Source organism: Ascaphus truei, chromosome 12, assembly GCF_040206685.1.
Source record: "Ascaphus truei isolate aAscTru1 chromosome 12, aAscTru1.hap1, whole genome shotgun sequence".
In the NCBI taxonomy this organism is placed as follows: domain Eukaryota; kingdom Metazoa; phylum Chordata; class Amphibia; order Anura; family Ascaphidae; genus Ascaphus; species Ascaphus truei.
This window is the reverse complement of record NC_134494.1, coordinates 48,590,412-48,605,232: the sequence shown is the minus strand read 5'-3', so window position 1 is coordinate 48,605,232 and position 14,821 is coordinate 48,590,412. Positions and strand designations below refer to the sequence as shown.

At 47.9% G+C, this 14,821-nt stretch overlaps 1 protein-coding gene across 1 annotated transcript in view; it reads right to left on the bottom strand.

The window, feature by feature from the left end:
- Nucleotides 1–502: 502 nt before the first annotated feature.
- LOC142464235 (vomeronasal type-2 receptor 26-like) overlaps nucleotides 503–14,821 on the bottom strand; it is a 55,904-nt gene continuing 41,585 nt past the window's right edge. The window contains exons 4-5 of the mRNA XM_075567641.1: nucleotides 3,115–3,238; nucleotides 503–1,516 (exon numbers count right to left, since the gene is read on the bottom strand). Of these exons, the coding sequence (XP_075423756.1) occupies nucleotides 612–1,516; nucleotides 3,115–3,238 (1,029 nt within the window). The 3' untranslated portion in view covers nucleotides 503–611. The remainder of the gene's footprint in view (nucleotides 1,517–3,114; nucleotides 3,239–14,821) is intronic.

Sequence of the window (14,821 nt, the reverse complement as noted above, 5' to 3'; positions counted from 1 at the left end):
TAATTTTTACTCTTATGAGATATCATTGAATGTTTCACTTGGGTTTTTTGTTTTCCTTCTTCTGGATCAATATACTGTAAATACAAATATAGGACGAGTATTATTCATCTGAATTTAATATAGTTTGGACTCAATGTACTCTACATGTCTTTTAAACCTTTTCTAATATGTAATGCTGTAACTATATGAAACAATGTATTATAGCAGCAGCATAATCAAATCAGTATTAAGTGGAATCCCTCTACATATGGACCCTACATTCTGATGGAAGCATTCTACCATTCCATTCGCTTGTGGGTGGTAATGAAGGGACTCACTGTAAATATGTGTTTGAGCATTACGTGAAAGAAAATAGAATTAAAGCTCCCTAAAGACCAACTGTGGGTCACTATATTAAGTTTCCATAGTAATCTTCATGTAACAATAAAAAAATAGAAAGCAAGACAAGGGCCACTCACTATTGTTGAAAGAAACTGGGCACTGGAAAAATTGTTGACTGGGATTTTAATCACTGAGATTTAAGTTCATACTGGAGTGTATTATTTCTAATTTATCTAATATTTTAGTTAAAAAAAGTAAATGCCATAGACACACAAATACATTTACTTTGGCTAATTTCGTATTCTACCTAATAATGTTTCCCTACTATTTAAGTTAGACTTTATCATTATAGTGTAGCACTTAGAAATAAATATACAGCCCAGGAGCCCTGCACTAGAAGCCAGAATGGCAAATATCTCCACAGCCACCATGGTTTTGCCTTTGGTGGTCTCATATGCTGGGATGAAGGTTACCCAAACAGTACAGAAGACCATCATGCTGAATGTTATATTGCGAGCTTCATTAAAGTGATCAGGCAACTTCCTTACCATAAAAGCTACAATAAAGCTGACGAGAGCCAGAAATCCAATATAGCCAAGTCGTATATAAAACCCAACGATGGAGCCTTCATTACATAGTAATATTATATTCCCAGTTTCCGTCTTGGTGTCTCTATCTGGGAATGGAGGGGAGTGGCCTAAAGACACCAGGCAGATCCCCAATTCCACTAGTGAGCATATTAGGACAACCGAGCTAGATAATCTCTTTCCCATCCACTTTTTTAACTTGCTGCCGGGTTTTGTGGATCTGAAAGCAACAAAAACTGTGATAGTTTTTCCTAGGACTGAGGAAACCGCCAATGTGAAGATGACACAGAAGGCAGCACGTCTCAGCAGGCAGATCACCATTGTAGGTTGGCCAATGAATAACAAGGGGCAGAGGAAGCACAGCATGAGGGAGATGAGGAGGGTGTAGCTGAGATCTCTGTTGTTGGCCTTGACTATGGGTGTGTCCCTATGTATAATGAAGACCACTAGCACAGAAAAAGTTCCAATACAGAATGTAACAGAAAGTGTTGCTAAAGCCAAACCCAGGGGTTCCTGAAAGGACAGGAAATTCAATGTTTTCTTGACACACAAGACTTTCTTCTCATCGGGCCACGCATCTTCAGGACACTGCAGACAGTTTGCCATGTCTGAAAGAGAAAGTGTAGAATGCATCAAGGCCAGAAAATATGTCATATCTATGCTCTGGAAGCTGCCCTCTCCTACGGTGGCCTTTCCTTCTCCCACACTCCGCCACTGATGGCAGGGGTGGAGGCATGGGGCTTCTGCTCTCCTCTATTTGCCGTTACCGAACCCTTCCTATTCCACCATCTCTTGCTTTTCCCTCCTATGAGGCTCACACTGTCCAGATTTTCTATTCTCTCCCTGTCCATATGGCGGTCATCTATCGCCCACCTACTTCTACTCGCCCCCCCCCTCTGCCTTTCTCTCTCACTTTGAATCCTGGCTCTCTTTCTTCCTCTCCTCAGACTCCCCTGTTCTTCTCCTTGGGGTCTTCAATTGCCACATTGATGGCCCCTCTCTCCCTTGGGCTTCCCGCTTTCTTTCTCTAACCTCTTTTTTTGGCCTTCAACAGTGGACTGCATTCAGCACCCACAAGGATGGCCACTACTTAGACCTGGTTTTCACTAAAAACTTCTCTCTCCCCGATTTCTCCATTTCCCCTTTTCCTCTCTCTGACCATCACCTCATCTCATTCTCTCTATCTCGCTTCTCCCCTTCTCCACCTACATCTACCCCCCGGTTCTGCAGAAACCTGCGCTCTAGTCACTTACCTGAACACATGATACATAAAGCTTGGCCCCCTTCAGACCCACTTACCAGAACTCCCTCCTACTGTCTCTGTACGTTCTCCCTACCTACCAATTAGATTGTAAGCTCCTCGGGCAGGGACTCCTCTTCCTTAATGTTACTTTTAACAATAATAATAATAATACTTGTAGCATGTCTATTACTTTTCTCCTTTATAGGCACACAGAAAACCTTTTATGCCTACAATCTGCAGTGTTTCCACACTGACTGCTCTCTTTCCCACAGTAATAGATAAGGGGAGAAAAAACATTCCCGACACACCATGCGAGTTTCTGTATTGGTGAATTTATTTTATATCCTGAAAGTGTTCGGGGCCTATGTATTAAGATCATATTTAATTAATTTTTTTTTGTATCAAATGTTTGTGTGCTAAAAAGTAGTACAAACGTTCCTAAAATGCACATGATATTTATGAAGGCTTCATACATTTTGTTGTTTGACATTAATTTTGACAACATATTAAATACCTGATACAAGTTAAATTATAACCAAATTCTGTGTATTTTTTTACATTTATAACTAGTGTTTGTAAATATAAATTATTTGTATAATATTATTTATAACAGCCATACTGTGAAAGTAATACATTTCCTTTAGCTATTTAATGAAACAACCATACCGTGTAAAATCTAAATTCGGGTTGATAAATAGCAACTTAATGATGAGTCAACAATATAAATAGACTTTTTTAGAGTTTACGCCAGGTTCAACTTGGGGAAACATTCATTTTTAATACATACTATTCACATCTGTACGCCTAGCTCAGTCCATTTCTGTGCAAACGTTATTTTGTACGGCGATGATGCAGACTGAGAAATGTCAGGTTAGTACATAGGCACACACGCTTAATATAAAATGAGATTTACGTGCAGCAATTTAGCCCCCGGTAGTGATTATGGGGTGTGTGCTCACCCACCTGTCATGTTTGAGATAGTTCCCTCTGAGCAAGGAACGCAGTCGTAGCAGCAGACAGGCTGTCCGACCCGTACAGCTTTCCTATACCCCGGGGAACAGCTGTCACTGCACACGGAGCGCGGAATCTAGAAGTAATATGGAGTGAGACGGCAAACTCAAGAATGCTCAGAACTAATATATAGGGAAAAACCGGGATAAATGGCTTAAGGGGCAGGGGGGGGGGGGGTGGGGAGCTCTTACTACAGTCTAATATATTGTTGATTGGGTGCTAGAAGGTAGCGCACTGGCCAATGAGAAAAAATGCCTGCAAAGGCTAGAAAATAGCACTGCAATCAAGGGATGAATTAGTTGCCTAGTTAAAAGTCACTTTTAATAAAATACCCTTATTAGGAAATGACAGACAAGCAGGGACGTTAAGACAGCACGGAAATTCAATAAAAATACGCGGATCACACACTGTTGGGAACAATAGAATTATTCTCCTCCTCCTAACCCTCTGTACAGTTAGGATGTAATTGGTGGGTGTGTGGATAGATTTTAAGATAGGTTGATTTCAAGCCTAAATATTAAGTATGCTATATTCGCTATATACATATGTAACACACTTCCCCCCCCTAATCGCAGATAGGGACCATGTGGGGAAATCTACATGTATTACCAGGTGTGGTGCATTACCTGTCAGGCTCACAGGAGGCCTGAGCCTCCGCCACGTGGAGCCTGGGGTGTATCCTGGAACATATTTACAGCGCCTCCACCTGTGCAGGATTCTAGAGTGTAGAATAACCCCTGACACAGGACCCACATACAGTAACCACATACACCAGGGTATGGATAAACAGTTTACTATATGCACACAGAACCATATAACCATATGACAATAGTGTCACCCTGTAACACTGGGCCTCACAGGGCCATAACTCCACACCTTATCCCCCAACTCCGTGTCCCAGAGTCCCAAGGTCACCCAAGTGTGAGACAGCGCTGCCCACTAGTTTGAGTAGGTGGTTGGTGCACGTGTTGTGAAGAAGGTACCTGCCGGGTGTGTCCACACCCGAGCGCTGAAAGGAATACAGAGTGGATCCACTGATCCCACGATGAATCTGCCTCGGCATGGGGTGGTATCCCACTGGGCGATCCCACCATGAAGATAGTCTCTATCTTGAGTGGTGGTCTGATCCCAGACACGATAATCAGGGCTGCCAGCAGATGAACTGTATCCCTGAACGTAGCAAATAACTAAAGGGGAAGGGTCCCTACTTAAGTAGCAACCAGAATCTAGGTTATAGGATTGGGGACTAACTGGGGCCTAGTGGGGTAACCTGGCATAGTGCAGGGGCTACACATACAACCTCCCCTAACCTTCTGCGTTTGGCTGCTGTGGGTTCACATGGATAGCAGCCACCATGGCTGCTGGGTCTTGTAGTCCCCTGTGGAGTCCTTTCCTATTGGGGCCGCGTGCACTATCTGCTGCGCATGCGTGAGTTTGTAATGGCCGCCGCTAGCTCTATCTGCGCATGCGCGACTCCATGTAGATGCGTGATCTCTCTCGCCAATCCTAACATGGCTGCAGGACTCCTGGCCGTCACTGCGCAAGCGCGACTACACTGCGCATGCACGACCGCATAGAAGATGGCGGCGCCCTGTGGAGTGGGCCCGCCGGGGCCCCAGGCGATCCTGTTGCCAGTCACACTCCCCTGCATCACTGGGGTAAGGGGAGTGAAAACGGAGGTCTGGGGAGCCAGAGGGGACCTGGCTACACATATATATTCAGCATGTAACTAGCTAAAATAAGAATTTAGCATTAAGTTCGATTTTATATTGGAAAATGATTAGCTGACTCTGCAAAGATAAGCTGAAGACAGCCATGTGTAAACATGTTTTAAACCTTGAGATGTATACATATGGCCCAGCACGCAAGAATAGAAGCAATGAACAATAGTCAATTGGAATAAGTCAAAAGTGTATACTATTGTTCATTGCTTCTATTGTTGTGTGCTGGGGCCATATGTATATCTCTATTCACCTTGGGGTGATAGAGGTTCACCCTGCTACCGTGCACCAAATCACTTTATTTGTTTGTTTATCACTGACGTGGAGTGCTACTTAACAGACACATACTTACTGTTTTAAACCTTGTATGTTTAATGTCTGTTAAGTTGCAACTGTTTGGAATCAAAGGTTAATTAAATAGTTAATAAAAGACAACACAATAGAGAGAGGACTTCAAAGCTTAGGAGCATAATTAACTATAGTTACATAGGGCCTCATGCAGTAAGCGCCGAAAAAGTGCAATCGCCAAGTGTTCCCTATTGGCATGATTTTGGCGATTTGCCCTCGCAGTATTCAGTAAGGGCCGAATCCATGCCGAATCCCTGGCGAATCACTGCGAAAGCAAAACGCAGATGAGCCGGTGATAAAAAAGCCTGGCTCCCGATAGCCTGGCGATAGGCCGTTTCTGCCGATATGTGTTTGCAGCAGAGAGAGACCCGCTGCTCTCTCTGCGCAAACATCGGCAAAATAAAAATATATCAAAACAACTTTTACTCATAGTGTACATGTGCAGGGGGTCTCCGGAGCTGAATCGCAAAAGTTTCAGGTCCCGGGACCCCCTGCTTCCCGAGATACAGGCCCCTTTATGAGGTGCCAGTATCCTTCTGCATTAAATGTCCCGATCACGTGACCGCGGAATGTAAACAAAGCAGAGGGATACCGGCACCCCATAAAGGGGCCTGTATCTCGGGAAGCAGGGGGTCCCCGGACCTAAAACCAAAGCGGTTCAGCTCCGGAGACCCTCTGCACATCTACAGTATAAATAAAACACACATATCAATACACAATCATTCCTTACCTTAGCGGCTATCCGCTATGGTAATTAAGCAGCCTTAATGTATTTTTAATAATATTGTGGGGGAGCAGGGGGTCCCCTGAGCTGAACCACATTGATTTTTGGCTCAGGGACCCCCTGCTTCCCGAGTCACAGGCCCCGGGAAGGGGCATCGGGTGCCAGTGTTGCCGCCATCTTTATAGAGCCCACGTCGCGTCTTCCCTGTAACTCGGGAAGCAGGGGGTCCCTGAGCCACAAATCAATGCGGTTCAGCTCAGGGGACCCCCTGCTCCCGCACAATATTATTAAAATACATTAATGCTGCTTCATTACCACAGCGGATAGCCGCGAAGGCAATTAAGGGGTTATTGCCCCAATAAACATTGCAATACACAACATACACCCCCTGTGCCCACCAACAACCCCTATACCCCCAATAAATATATCTCATTTTTGGGATGCACAGCAATGATACTAGAGGCCGGCGGGGGCCCTCGGGTGTTCCCCGCAGACCTGCAGTACCAATTCTGTGCCCCCCCCAAAATACAACAACACAAATACTTTACAATAAATACACCCCCCCTAAAACATACAATACAGTAATGGGCAAAATTACTATTATCCACAAATGGATAATAGTGCATTTGTCCATTTAAAATACATAAAGAACAATAAATACATTAAATACATATTGCACTCACCCATGTCCGGCTGCCACGATGAAGGCCATCCTCATCTTCATCCTGCCCATGCCCCCTCCGATGCTGCAAAACAGAACAAGAATAAAAACATCCAATGTAATGTCCCCTAACCCCTTAATCACCATAGCAGTTATTAACTGCTACAGTCATTAAGGGGTTAACCCACCCTCACCCACCACTCGGGAGGCCTACATTCCCTCCCCCACTAACCCCCCACCCCGTGAGGCCTAACCACCCTTACCCACTACCCAGCCGGGAGGCCTACCCACATACCCTTGGGGCCAATACCCCCTCCCCCGACCCCCAGTACCACAATAAAAACAATACACTGCCCCACAATAAACATCATTCTATTTATTAAATACTTAACCCACCCCCTGTGCCCCCCCATAAATACATGATTTATCCATTTACATACAGGGTTCATACCCCAAGCCCACGTGAGTCCCTGGTGGGCCCGACAGGTCACCTCACAGACCTACAGGTTACCAGCAACTTGTTTCATACAGGTTCTGGAGGCCTGTTCGTGGGTCCCGCCAGGCGCCATGGCCCACCAGGTGGTCTCCGCAGGTCACCGTGGGCCACAATTGGTAGGCCCGCGGATGTCTGGGAGTCCCAGGTCAGACCCACAGGTGTCTGCGGGACCTCGGGTGGTTCCCACGGGGGTCTGGGGACCCACAGGTGGGCACTATGGGTCTGCGGTGCCGCCACAGGTGTGGGGCCACCGGTTCTTCCCCGCACACTACGGGTCCGCGGTGCCCCCACAGATGTGAGGCCACCGTTTTTTATATATATCGAGATATATATATATATATATATACACACACACATGATGAACCAATATACAAATAATGTAGAAGGGTTATCAAAAACATGCTCTACTACAAATACCACTTCTCCATACAGACACAGTACAATAAAATCATATTTCCTTAAAAAATCCAATCTCATCTTCCAATCAAAATCCTGAAATGCCAATCAAAAGCCTCAAATGCCAATCAAAACATTGCATTTACATTGTATACATGATGCATACAATCTATGCACCATGTACACTCTGCCAATGAATGTTAACAATAACATATTCCAAACAAAATACCAATACAGCCAAACAAGTATACTATTTAAACCAATCAAGTAACCATAAATCAATTAGCATTCATTAATTAAATCACTAAACAATTTAAATTCCATCCATAACAATTAAACAATTAACTATTTCAATCGTTAAACAGAACAAGTTATCCTCAGACAAAATATAAGTACCAAAAAGAATACAATATACAAAAGCAAGCCTCAACCTGACCTAAAGTACACCATACAAGACCAAAAATTACATCTATCTAATTTTTAATTTTAAAATACATGACACACACATTTATATATAGCAGTATAGCCAAAAACATTTTAAACACTGCGAAACAAGCTTTTAAAACAACGTCATTTCTTACCCTGTATGTATATATCGATCTAGACATACATACATTGGCAAGAAATGATATAATCGAAATACAGAGAACACTGTATGATGCAAAGGCACATAACATACAGATAAGGCCCTATTGATGCACTCAAAGTCTGGGGGGTAGGTCACCCTAATAAAACAGCAGCAACAAAGGAATAATCTGAACCAAGCCAAAAAGTATGGTATAAAGTGAATGCTTTATTAAAGTGATTAAAAATGTGGTACCAGAGTAAATAGTGAACTGAATGAACTAAATACAATAAGTGCAGGTGGGGTAAGTAACCAAATAGTTATTCCAAAACAATTGGAAAACTACACCTAAGCACTATATGTATCAGATAGCATACAATCAATGCCAGTGGTATGGGACAGTGAAGGCTATCTGAGTGAGATGACGTCACACGTCGTGCTTTCCAGCATGGACGCCAGCAGCTTCTAGCAGAGCTCACTGTGCCCACGCCAGAGTTCCCTTCAGCTGCGCTCTCCACGAGGCATCTCTACAGGTTGACCGGCAGGATCGTGTACCCAGGGCCAGTACAGATAAGTTTACAGGGCCACCTTTCCCTCTTTTCTGTCCTCCTACCCTCCCCTCTCCCCCCCGTGTGCTGTAGGGGTATGTTATTGAGGGCCAGAGTCAGTAGGTTACACGATCCTGTAGTATTGTTCTCTCCCACAGGGACTACATATATTGGTGTGCAGGGTACCCCATTCCTTATCTCTATCCCTATATGCAGTTACTAACGAGCAGGGACAGGTTTTGTGGGGCTCACACTACAATTATGTCATCGATCATTGCATGTCAGCTGTATTAATATTTATGTGTGCTAATAATGATTACTTCTACTACTGTTTACCTTCTATCATATCACTGGTGAATGGTTCACAGTAAGATTGTGCTCACACACATTTAACTGCCTCCAGTGGATATATATACTATATCCAGTGCTCCAGTGACGTCATCTCACTCAGATAGCCTTCACTGTCCCATACCACTGGCATTGATTGTATGCTCTCCGATACATATACTGTAGTGCTTAGGTGTAGTTTTCCAATTGTTTTGAAATAACTATTTGGTTACTTTCCCCACCTGCACTTATTGTATTTAGTTCATTCAGTTCACTATTTACTCTGGTACCACATTTTTAATCACTTTAATAAAGCATTCACTTTATATCATACTTTTTGGCTTGGTTCAGATTATTCCTGTGTTGCTGCTGTTTTATTAGGGTGACCTACCCCCCAGACTTTGAGTGCATCAATAGGGCCTTATCTGTATGTTATGTGCCTTTGCATCATACAGTGTTCTCTGTATTTCGATTAAGTCTCCTTGCCCTATTGCACCAGTCTGACGGAGTGACCCCTGCGGTCACACTAGGTTGAACGGGTGCAACCCCTCTTCTGTTCTCCAAGAAATGATATACCAAAAAAAAAAAAAAACCACATGTAAAAAACAAAAAAAAAATGCACAAGTTAAATAAAATACATTTCTTTTGTTCACTTACCATTACTTGACCCACTCACCGACTCCCGTTGAACAGTTTACTCTCGAACCAATCCACGGACAGGAACCCATAAAATAATAAACCATAAAATAATAAACATTAAAATAAAAAAATAAAACAATCCAGAGGTCTTCTGTAACAAAACAATCCATCTTCATCTGTATTCTTTTTTCTTGTATCTTCTTCTGGTCTCTTCCGGGGTCTTCTTGTCTTCTTCGGCCACGCCCTGGCCGTCTTCTTCTGTAGGAGGTCCTTCCTCCTCGGCGTCTGCCTTCAAAATGAGACGACATAGGCTTTTATAGGCCTATGACGTCACATTTTCGGCATATGGTTCCCACGGCCCTGATTGGCCAATATATATATTGGGAAAAACCATGTGCTTTGGCCGAGAGAAAAAAAATGATGACATCATTTAAAGGCAATGAAAGAACAGCCAATCAGAATGGCTGTGCTTCAATTGCCTTTAAGATGATGTCAGGAAAAGAAAGATGGCCGGTCTCACATGGTATGGTAGCCAATCAGAGCATGGGAACTCCATCCAAACTCTGATTGGCTCTTGTAGACCATGGGGCAGAGGCTTGGGGGAGAACGGATGTGATGTCATTGAAAGCCTGTCACATAGTACTAGAGCCAATCAGAGTTGACCATTCATTTGCACCCATCTAAGGAGGCAAATCTTCAAGATTCATGAGAGATAATCCCTGAGAGCGCTGAACAATGTGACTTAAGGTCAGAGTTGTTACCTAGACGTCAGACCCTCACTGAGCCACTCCTTCACATATATATATGTAGGGATGTTTAAGTTTGCTTCTCTTCGCTGCAGCGTGTCTCCAGAGGAAGTGTCGGAAGGTTCCGCGGCGGCCCGATAGCATAGGGTGCCGCCATGTTGTTGCGTAATAGTTAGGAGCACTGTCAGAGCGGCGAGAGGTCGCGCATGCGCCGTGCAAGTGCGCGAACGGTGGGCCAATAAGAAAGTAACTACAACTCCCAGGAGCCTTAGCAAAATCACCTGACGCCAGGGAGCGAATAGGAGGGCCGGATTCGCGGGAGGCAGGAAAGGGAAGCGTTGGGGAGAGACCACGCTAGCCAGAGGGCACCGGAGGAGCAAGGGAAGAGGTAGTGTGTGAGCAGGGGATCAGTGACCCACCTGCATAGGCAGATTCTCCCTCAGGCCCCAGTGTATTCCCTGAGTCACCATAGCTTGTGGTGCTGCAGGGACGCCCTATATTGGTAGCGACACAGGCACCTTACTGCATAGACAGATAGGGACACAGTGTCGCAGAGCTGCGGTTGGTGACAGACGTTTGGGCCCAGGCTGCTGTGCATCATCCACTACTCGTGAGAGACTGCGCTGGATCGGCGGATCCTTTGTGAAGTTGTTGCCGGTCACCACAGTGAACGGAAGGTATTACTAAAGTGCACCAACACCGGTCAACAGGCGCTGATCCCGCCTTAGGGAACACTCTTTGGGGACACTACGTGGAGTGGCCAAAGGACTGAGCCTATATACATAATTACATTTACATGGACACGGTGTGGGGGCATGCGGTGACGGGACAGTGACATTTCTCCTTATGAGAGTGGCCGAGCCACTAGTGTTATAGTATAAGCAGTTGCTTGATGTGTTATATGTGTTCTTGCATGACTATGCGATAAGGGTTATCCGTACCTTACAGTAAACAGTTCCAATCATATGTGTGTTGCTATTGTTCTTGCCCAGGGGAATCTTACACAATGGGGATCCTGGGTAAGTGGAAGCGCTGCCAATAAGATAACTATTACCCCAGGCTCCCAGTTAGCGGAGGCCCAGATCTCCTTGAGCTAACAGGTGTGTGCAGTACCCGTAGTCACTCTAGAGCGTAGGAAAGAGGGCTATATATATATATATAAATATCTATATATATCTTATACTATATTAGTGAAAGCACTGTATGTTTGCCTGCCTGCATGCATGCCTGCCTGCTGGATGTCCGGTGTCCCTAGCGGCAATCTCATTGGTCCCTTGGCCCGCCCGCCCCCGCACACCTCTCATTGGCCTCACACACTCACACCACCCCCTTGGCCCGCCCCCCACACCTCTCATTGGCCTGAGGCGGAGTGACGGGCCAAAGGTCCAAAAAAATAAATAAAAAACACACACACACACACACACACACACACACACACACCTCTCTCCCCTCTCCAAATCACCTTTTCCCCCTCCCCAGCGGCATCACCTCTTCCCCCTCCCCAGCGGCATCACCTCTTCCCCCTCCCCAGCGGCATCACCTCTTCCCCCTCCCCAGCGGCATCACCTCTTCCCCCTCCCTAGCGGCATCACCTCTTCCCCCTCCCCAGCGGCATCACCTCTTCCCCCTCCCCAGCGGCATCACCTCTTCCCCCTCCCCAGCGGCATCACCTCTTCCCCCTCCCCAGCGGCATCACCTCTTCCCCGCTCCAAATCACCTTTCCCCCTCCCCAGCGGCATCACCTCTCCCCCCTCACCGCTCCAAATCACCTCTCCCCGCTCCAAATCACCTCTCCCCGCTCCAAATCACCTCTCCCCGCTCCAAATCACCTCTCCCCCCTCACCGCTCCAAATCACCTCTCCCCGCTCCAAATCACCTCTCCCCGCTCCAAATCACCTCGCTTCCCGCAGCTGCCACGCGGCGCGTAAGATGGCGGACCCCCTTCCTCCCTCGCGGCGCCGAGTCAGACGGTGGCGGCGCCCGGAAGTACAGGTAGGTGTCGCTCCCCACCTCCGGCGCCAAACGGAACTGAGAAAGGGCGCATCAACTGAGGTGTGTGTGTGTGTGTGTGTGTGTGTGTGTGTGTCACTGTCCACTGCCCCCCCCTCCTATCCACTGCCCCCCCTCCTGTCCACTGCGTCCCCCTCCTGTCCACTGCGTCCCCCTCCTGTCCACTGCGTCCCCCCTCCTGTCCACTGCGTCCCCCCTCCTGTCCACTGCCCCCCCCTCCTGTCCACTGCCCCCCCCCCTCCTGTCCACTGCCCCCCCCTCCTGTCCACTGCCCCCCCCTCCTGTCCACTGCCCCCCCTCCTGTCCACTGCCCCCCCTCCTGTCCACTGCCCCCCCTCCTGTCCACTGCCCCCCCCCTCCTGTCCACTGCCCCCTCCCTCCTGTCCACTGCCCCCCCCCTCCTGTCCACTGCCCCCCCCCCTCCTGTCCACTGCCCCCCCTCCTGTTCACTGCCCCCCCCTCCTGTCCACTGCCCCCCCCCCTCCTGTCCACTGCCCCCCCCCTCCTGTCCACTGCCCCCCCCCCTCCTGTCCACTGCCCCCCCCTCCTGTCCCCTGCCCCCCCCCTCCTGTCCACTGCCCCCCCCCTCCTGTCCACTACCCCCCCCCTCCTGTCCACTGCCCCCTCCCTCCTGTCCACTGCCCCCCCTCCTGTCCACTGCCCCCCCCTCCTGTCCACTGCAGGAAATGCAGGGGGAGGAATCCATGCCTTTGAGGCGCCCCCCCCTCCCTTTGACGCCCCCCCCCTCCCTTTGATGCCCCCCCCCTCCCTTTGACGCCCCCCCCTCCCTTTGACGCCCCCCCCTCCCTTTGACGCCCCCCCCTCCCTTTGACGCCCCCCCCTCCCTTTGACGCCCCCCCCCTCCCTTTGACACCCCCCCCCTCCCTTTGACGCCCCCCCCTCCCTTTGACGCCCCCCCCCCTCCCTTTGACGCCCCCCCCCCTCCCTTTGACGCCCCCCCCCCTCCCTTTGACGCCCCCCCCCTCCCTTTGACGCCCCCCCCTCCCTTTGACGCCCCCCCCCTCCCTTTGACGCCCCCTCCCTTTGACGCCCCCCCCCCTCCCTTTGACGCCCCCCCCCTCCCTTTGACGCCCCCCCCCTCCCTTTGACGCCCACCCCTCCCTTTGACGCCCCCCCCCCCTCCCTTTGACGCCCCCCCCCTCCCTTTGACGCCCCCCCCCTCCCTTTGACGCCCCCCCCCTCCCTTTGACGCCCCCCCCTGCCTTTGACGCCCCCCCTGCCTTTGACGCCCCCCCTGCCTTTGACGCCCCGCGCGCACACACTGACTGACTGCCGCACGCACGCACACACTGACTGACGCGCACACAAAGCCTGACTGACGCACGCACACACTGACTGAGGCACACACTGACTGTGTGTGCGTCAGTCAGTCTGTGTGTGTTTGTGTTTCTGCCTCAGACTCACTGACGCGCGAGCAAACACACAGTGACTGACGCACACACGCTACATGAAGCTGTAAAGGAGGGAGGGAGGGGGGGGACTGGATTCATGTGAATGGGGGACAAACAGAGAGAGGGGGGAGGAGAGAGAGGAACGGGAACATTACATCCCGGGCAACGCCGGGTCTCTCAGCTAGTATATATATATATATATATATATATATACCAAAAAAGAAAGAAGCGCCAGTTCCATACAATGAATAATATAAACTGGAATTTGTTAATAACCAGAATAGACTCAAGGACAATGCAAAACTGGTGTGTTTAAAAAGCAATATTTACAAAAAATAAAATGAAATGGTTAGCAGCAATATGCAAGTGACGTACAGTATATGAGGAACTTGTGAGCGAGGAGGCAATTGATGGTAAGGAGGAGGTAACCACTGGAGCATATAAGAGTATTTGTAGTCTGTGTATTAGCTTACAGCTAGGGAACAATAGTCACCAATTAGAGAATGACCCATCTCAGAAGTAAATAGGTGTAATGTAGACAGACCTGATGGTGCACGGAGTAAATCCTCTCACCGTGCAGTCTGATTCCGCTGTATAACAGTGCTCACTCCTAGAAGAAATCCCTCCTGTGATGTAATGAGACCCAGCTGTTTGCCAAATCTTACGGAGGGATGGTAATTTTCTCCGTGTTAGACCTCATAGGTAAAATTCCGGTGTATGCCTCTTCCTGAGATGAGTAATATCCTGTGCTCAATGCACCTCCGTGTTAAGCCTCGCTCTGTCGCAAAGTGTACAACTACAGTGTATATCCAGATAGAGATCTGAAATCTGTACTTCAAGTTCCTCTGAGTGTAACCGCGTCACTGCGTAGCTGCGTGATGGCGTCATCACATTCTTTTTTGGTTTGTAGTTCATTATGGTCAAGCTTGACCATTTAGAAGCATTGCCTCTTCCGTACAGACTGATCTTATGCTAACATCAATATTTCATCTACATATTTAATATTAACTGCACTTCACCTTCACCTTTTAAACATTTATAACTTTTTGCACATCACGGTTATTTC